Here is a 7,500-nt window from a genome sequence, read left to right as displayed (position 1 = left end):
CTCTCTCTCTCTCTCTCTCTCTCTCTCTCTCTCTCTCTCTCTCTCTCTCTCTCTCTCTCTCTCTCTCTCTCTCTCCCTCCCTCTCTCTCCCTCTCTCTCCCTCTCTCTCCCTCTCTCTCTCTCTCTCTCTCTCTCTCTCTCTCTCTCTCTCTCTCTCTCTCTCTCTCTCTCTCTCTCTCTCTCTCTCTCTCTCTCTCTCTCTCTCTCTCTCTCTCTCTCCCTCCCTCCCTCCCTCCCTCCCTCCCTCCCTCCCTCCCTCCCTCCCTCCCTCTCCCTCCCTCCTCCCTCCCTCCCTCCCTCCCTCCCTCCCCTCCCTCCCTCCCTCCCTCCCTCCTCTCCCTCCCTCCCTCTCTCTCTCTCTCTCTCTCTCTCTCTCTCTCTCTCTCTCTCTCTCTCTCTCTCTCTCTCTCTCTCCCTCCCTCCCTCCCTCCCTCCCTCCCTCCCTCTCTCTCTCTCTCTCTCTCTCTCTCTCTCTCTCTCTCTCTCTCTCTCTCTCTCTCTCTCTCTCTCTCTCTCTCTCTCTCTCTCTCTCTCTCTCTCTCTCTCTCTCTCTCTCTCTCTCTCTCTCTCTCTCTCTCTCTCTCTCTCTCTCTCTCTTCTCTCTCTCTCTCTCCCTCCCTCCCTCCCTCCCACTCCCTCTCCCTCTCCCTCTCCCCCTCCCCCCCTTTAATATCTAGATAATGCAAATACTTGGGAGAAAAGTATGGTACAATTGGGTGTTAAGTCTGACCCCTTGCTACCATGTATAATATATTGCACCTGTAAATGTCACAGAATGCCATTAGACATTGTTAATGACATTGGGTGCGCTAGAGAGGAATTACAGTTGCAACATGGTATTTTGTTCTTCAAGATTTCCTTACCAGTGATATACAGTTATGTTAGCTTAGGCAGTAAGCTTACTTGACTCTCATGCTTCTTTAGCTTTTAGGCCCAGCCCAAACAAAATCTTATGTGCTGTATCAAGACTCCTTGCCTCCTATTTTGTTATTATTTTTGTTTTTGTATTTTCTGCATAGGCGTTATTTGCTATTTTGACATTTTTCAAGGTCCGTATTAGCTATTTGGTGTGCTGTATCAAGATGATAATGAGTTTTTTGTTGATCAGACTCCATATTATCTCTGTTGGTAGTCTACAACTCTATGCAGTAATAATAGTAACAAGAAATAGTTGTTTGTGTCACTCTAATATTTTTGTACTATTCAATTTTTTTTGGTGTGTGTAACACACCTTGTGCTGTCAGTCAAGGTGGGCAGGAGTAGGACCTTGAGCATGGAAATAATGTCCTCAGTGGAGGTGGCACTTCCAGCCATGGCTCATGAATTGTACATTCCACCATCATTTCCTAAATGCCCACTAAGTCTAATTGTCCTCCAAGATCTTTGTGCATTCATTCATTGTTTGACCAACAATGCCTCTAAGCTGCTCCTTCAGCACAAAGCAAGAGGTAAACCAGAACCAAGTCCACATTTAGCACATTGCCAGGCAACAGGTTTATTGCCCTGAATATGTCATGTCATAGTAGAACAGTCTTCATGCTGTGATGCATCTCTGCGTCTTGCACAGTTGAGCCTGCTTTAAGGGATACACACTAAACAGCTATGTATTTGCTTGGCCCTGGCTGCAGTCATTGAGGAGAAAAAGTCTCTCCAAAGCCTCATTTTAGCCTCCTTACCTAAATAATCATTTGTGCCACTGCCGAGAGCATAGAGAGTGGGGTGATATTCTGTGTCCTGTGCCTCTGATTTTTGTCTTGTCTAGTTGACTCTAGATGCACCCCAACAATTGGTTCAGTATGGTGCCAGGGGGCTCCCATCTTGAGCGATTTAAGTGATATTGAGCGAAACTATTAATTCAAGCAAGGGCGTAAAATCTATATACCATTTACTCAAAATAGAGGTTAAACATCTTAACAGTAGCATGATTTTCTACAGCAACAGTACAACTTTTTTTTTCTTTTTATGGTGACTTCTATTGTGTATTGGAGTTGCATAAGAATGGTTTGACTCTCAGTAATGCAAGGTATCTAGCATATACAGGCAAGATTGAATGATGTAGCAGGAAGTTTATAATTTAATTTACTTTGTAGATAAAACTAGCACTGTAGACTGTGTGACTTGGATAATATCCTGTGTAGCCTGTGTCCAAAGAACTTCATTTATCTTGACATTCTGTTTTCTTTTTCCTGGTACATCATAGCCCATGTTATGTCCACACTTCTCACGCTTCTTGATCCTCAGTGAGAAAGTGCAGGTAAGGGTTTCAAGCATTTACTGTCTGAGTGTTCTGACTCCTCTACATTTATTAAAAAAAACTGTCTTTCTTTCTCAGTAGATGCCTCTTTCACTCTCTCTTTCTATATTTCTGCCTCTGTCTGTATTTCTCCCTGTCTCTTTCACATTTATACTTCCCAATTTCTGGTATATCTTTATCTACCTTTGTCTTTTTTTCTTTTTCAGTGCATTACTTTGTGTATATGTGTGTCAGTTACCCAAGTCACTTTTCTTCCTTTCTTTTCTTTTCTTTTCTTTTTTTCTTTTCTTTGTGTAGCCAGTGATCATAAAACATAACTCAATGCCACAACCTTTCCTCCCCCCATAGTTGGCCGATCAGAGCCCAACCTAGATGACCTCGGCCTGGCCTTCCTTGATATGGGGATATCCGTGGCGGAGCTGGAGGAGTATGTGAACAACGTGGACTGCCCTCCATTCCCGCACACGGTGCCGAAGATCCCTGTCCCAAGGACTTCTAACTTGAACTTTCTGAAGCCCGGCGCAAGGGAAATTCTCTCACGACCCATACACATTCACGAACATCTCCCACCCATGTACCCCGAGAAGGAAGGTAAGCGGGAAACAGAGCTTTTATTTGTTTGAGTTTTATTTATTTGTGTTTCAGATCTGTTCATATTTTTTATTACTGTTTATTAATTAGGAGTAATAGGATTGTATCAGGTTATTCAGTATTATTTGTCGTTCTCTACTTTTTACTTTTTTTCTTTCTCATTGGCTGTATGTCTTTACTTCATTCACACTGTCTTTGCTTCATTCTTGCTTATTTTCATTTCATCTCTGTTTCATTCTCTCTGTCGTTGGGTTTCACTGTGACTGCCTCTGTTTCTTTCTTGCTCTTTCTATGTTTGATATTCTCACTCAGTCTGTATTGTGTATTCCATTTCATTCTCACTCTATTTCAGGTTTATTATTGTTTAATATTTCCAGTATCTCACATCATCTGCATTTCATTCATATTCTTATTTTATTTTCATTGCATCTTCATTGTCTTCTCACTTTAGTATTTTTATGCTTACTCTGTCTCTATTTCTTTCTCATTCTGTCCTTATTTCATTCTCACCCTAGTTCTGTTTCACTCTATCTCAGTTTCTTTCTTATTCTGTCTCAGTTTCACTCTCAGACATTCTCTTTCTCTCCACTTCTCTTGTTTCTTTATAACTTTTCCATTCCTAACTCAGTGTTATTTTCCCCCTCTTTTTTTCTTATTTTTACAAGAAAGATATCTTGTGAGAATGATTTGTGGAAATAATATAATCCAGATAAGAAATTCCCTTATAAGGTTTAATCTCATACGGCAAGGTAGTCAAATGTAAATGATTACAGAAAGAAGATGAATTAGTGTATTGACATTTCCAGACCTTTAGAATTTCATAGCAGTTCAGAATCTGTTGGACAGATTAAAAGGTCATGGCATTTTGGCTCAGTTGCTTAGTTGTTTAGATTTCCTGTTGAATTTCTCACTTAGTTGTGGTTAACTTGCTGAAAACTGATTATTGTTTTGTATGCAGGATGTAAAATTTTGGCTATGTTCTCATCTCTTGTACTATCTCTTGTGTCCTTATAGTTTCTTTGTCTCTTTTCTTTGCATTTCTCTCTCTCTCTCTCTCTCTCTCTCTCTGTCTCTCTCTCTCTCTCTCTCTCTCGCCCCAATCTCTCTCTCTCTCTCTCTCTCTCGCCCCAATCTCTCTCTCTCTCTCTCTCTCGCATAATAGATCATTACACTGATTGCTGGCCATTCTCAACAGAGGAAGAAGTGGACATGAAGGTGAACACGAGCCTGGACGATGTGCTTGGGGAAGGGTCATCCTCCCCAATGGCCTCCCCGCAGCCAGCAGCCAAGAGGTCATCGGACAGTGATGTATCACCAGCCAAGAAGCCAAAGTGAGGGTTTGACTGTGTTTTCGTGATGTGTTTCTTATTTTATGCTGTTATGACAAAAAAGGATGTCTTGCATTGGAAAGTGTCTATTAACACACACTCGCATGCATTTGCACACACACACACGCACACACTCATATGCACACACATACACGCACACACATACACGCACACATTTACACGCACACAGTTATATGCGCACACTTATATGCACACGTACATGTACATTTGCACACGTACACATGCACATGCACACGCACACATGCACATGCACATGCACACACATATATGCACATGCACACACACATATATGCACATGCACACACACATATATACACATATGCACACATATGCACACACACATGCACACGCACACACATGCTCGCGCACACACATGCTCGCGCACACACACACACACACATGCACACGCACACACATGCTCGCGCACACACATGCTCGCGCACACACACACACACACACACACAAACACACACACACACACAAATGGAAGTGGTGTTGCGAGAACTTCTTTTATCTTTGGCAGCAGCTTGGTTCCCCCAAGTTTCCTCTGTTTGACAAAAATAGAATGCCTAAAGGATTAATAGTTTCATTATCTCATCTCTGTCCTTCCAAATACTTTAAATTATTCTCTAGAAATGTTTCCACGTGCTTTTTCTTTGCCTTCAAGGTGTAGGATAGTCTCATACTTTTGCCCATTTTGTAATTTACATGGTAGGCCTTGATGATTGCATATTACAGGCCAGAGGTAGTTTTTTTTTTCTTCTTCTTCTTCTTTTTTTATATCATGGGACGTATTCTTAACACATGGCACAAGGGACAATAGGGTTACTAAAACTAGCTAAGAGGAATGCTTAAACCAGAGTAATTACTCTGTGCTGCTTGAATGACCACATGGCATAGACTTGCCTATGTGTTCTGTGTCATTGGGATTACATGCTGCCACCGGTTGACTTGATAGCATTAAATTGTTTTTGTGATATTGATTAATAAACTGCATTACTTGGTTCACCATTCAGATACAAATACTTCCTGCTCAAGGAGGATGTTTATTATTTTATTTGTTGATGCATTTGTGTATTTCTGTACTATTGTATTTCCTGCATATCCTCTAATAATTTCCCTACTCTGCCTAGGTACTCCCTAGATGATGAGGGGCAGCCCGTCCGTGAGATCGTCAGTGTGATGATGACGACATCTGGCTTCATATCTTCCGCTCGTGAGGGCAAACTTCCTGAGTCCAAAGTACCCAACATCCCCATGGCTACACCCAGGAGCTCTTCACCCTCTGCTGCCAGTGCTCTTAGCAAGAAAAAGCTTGCAGTGGAGAAGCTGATCCGGCAGAAGAACAATCAGGGTGGCCCACAGAAGCCTCCCCCCTCCAAGTCACGTCCTACCAAGGACAAAGGCCCCTCCAAACCTGGCAGTAAGCCTATGAAGGTGCTCAAGATACCCAAAATGCCCAAAATCCCCAAGATACCCCAGGTGAAGCCTGGCTCCTCTATGCCCCAGCCATCCCCTGCAAACACACCCCTGGCTGCCAGCACCCCTGGTCCCCCAGTGTCCCAGGGAGCAGCTGCTCCTCTGCCTACACCGCCCAAGCTAAAGATGCCCACACCTAAAATTAGGGTGCCCAAGCCCCCAAAGACACCCAAGTCTGAGACCAAGAAGGGTTCATCTACTCCCAAGGCAAAGGACACAAACAAGGACTCTGAGACCAAGAAGTCTAAGAAGGAGAAGGATGCAGCCAAAAAGAAGGAGAACGGGAAGGACAAGGAGGTGGGCAAGAAGGGCAAGGAAGGCAAAAAGGAAAAGGAAGGGAAGAAGGAGAAGGAGCCCAAAAAGGAGAAAGAGTCCAAGAAGGAGAACAAGAAGGAAAAGGAGAAGGAGCGTGAACGAGAGCGTGAGCTAATTTTGGCTCTGGCAGCCTCTGCAGATGTGACAGTGACATCCATTCCGCCACCAGCCAAGGCACAGGAGGCGCCCCCAGACAAGTTGAGCATTTTCAAGAAGATCAAGCCCAAAGGGGAGACCAAGGAAGCCGACCGGACAGGTGAACGTGAAGTGCACCCATCACGTGACAGCTCTCCAGACCTCATGATAGATGAAAACCCTCGGATGGCTCAGCGAAGGCCGCCTGAGGACCTGGCTGTCCTGGACAACCCTGTGCCTGCACTGGACGCCTCCATGGATGAGCTGGATTGCTCACCTGGAGACTTCCCTTCCTACCAGGATGACATGTCCCCACCAGGCACACCCTCCACGCCCCGTACCCCAGAGCTGCCCCAGCTGGCCATTCGCAAAACACCTGAGAAGTGGAAGGGCAAGGAGCGTGGCAGAGAAAGACGCCCCAAGAAGGACCGCTCCAAGTCACCCAAGTGTGGCTTCAGCCCAGGCCGAAGGGAGCACTCGGCCTCAGAAAGTGAGACGCCGGACCGTCCCAAAACGCCTGAGGTGGGGCTGCCCTTGGACAGCCTGGGTCCCCCATCCACCTCCACCCCATTCTCCTTGCCCCCCTTCCCAAATGCACCGGGCTTCATTCCCCCTTTCTCCCGCTTCCCATTCATCCCTCCCTATGGTGGACCCCCACTACGGCCGGGTATCCCCCCAATGCCAGACCTACGGCTACCACCCCACACCTTCTTGCAGAGACTAGCAGCACCGGGCAGCAAGCGGCCACTGGATGACGATCACCTAGGCCTGGATGAGCCAGAGCCCTTGGAGCGTCCCCTCACCCCTAGGCATGATAGGGACTTCAGCCCTTTGCCACCCCCTGGGCACCCCTCCCCCCTGCGCTCACCCTCACCTACACAGTCCTCTGCAACACCCCCAAGACCACGCACCCCTGCCCACCACTCCCCACCCCCACTTATCAAAGTCAAGCCAGAAAAACCAGAGAAGTCAGAGAAGGAGAAGGTGAGTAATCAAGACAAGGTCCTTTGGTTTGGAAAATTTGTTTCTTATGCCAATGTAACAATGTTTTACTAGAGGTCCACAACCCATAAACTGAAGACTGCCAGTTATGTGCATATTTGACAGTGTGGATGTGCATTGTAAAAGATCAGTCCAGCTTTTCATGACTGGAGCAAGGAAAAGTTGGCTCACTACAAATAAAGGAAATGATAGCACTGTCAGATAGACACCTTTAGCAAATAAAAAGACTAACAACATAAGAAATAAGGGTTTTAAATCAAACAGTACATTATTTTCATCTTTTGGAAACCCTGCTCATAAGAGCTGTACAGGAATTGATAATTTGAGTTAGTATGGTATATGTAGCTCTAAATTCTTAGATCTGGTACCCTTGGC

The 7,500-nt window shown here is 45.1% G+C and overlaps 1 protein-coding gene across 1 annotated transcript in view; it reads left to right on the top strand.

Annotated features, from left to right (window-relative positions):
- Positions 1–7,500, top strand: part of Taf3 (TBP-associated factor 3) — a 32,680-nt gene that overhangs the window by 5,284 nt on the left and 19,896 nt on the right. Inside the window, exons 2-4 of the mRNA XM_027383592.2 lie at positions 2,603–2,845; positions 4,041–4,176; positions 5,328–7,107. Of these exons, the coding sequence (XP_027239393.1) occupies positions 2,603–2,845; positions 4,041–4,176; positions 5,328–7,107 (2,159 nt within the window). The remainder of the gene's footprint in view (positions 1–2,602; positions 2,846–4,040; positions 4,177–5,327; positions 7,108–7,500) is intronic.

The sequence above is a fragment of the Penaeus vannamei genome, chromosome 37, assembly GCF_042767895.1.
Source record: "Penaeus vannamei isolate JL-2024 chromosome 37, ASM4276789v1, whole genome shotgun sequence".
NCBI lineage: Eukaryota > Metazoa > Arthropoda > Malacostraca > Decapoda > Penaeidae > Penaeus > Penaeus vannamei.
Note: the sequence above shows the minus strand (reverse complement) of the source record. Positions and strands in the feature narration are given on the sequence as shown.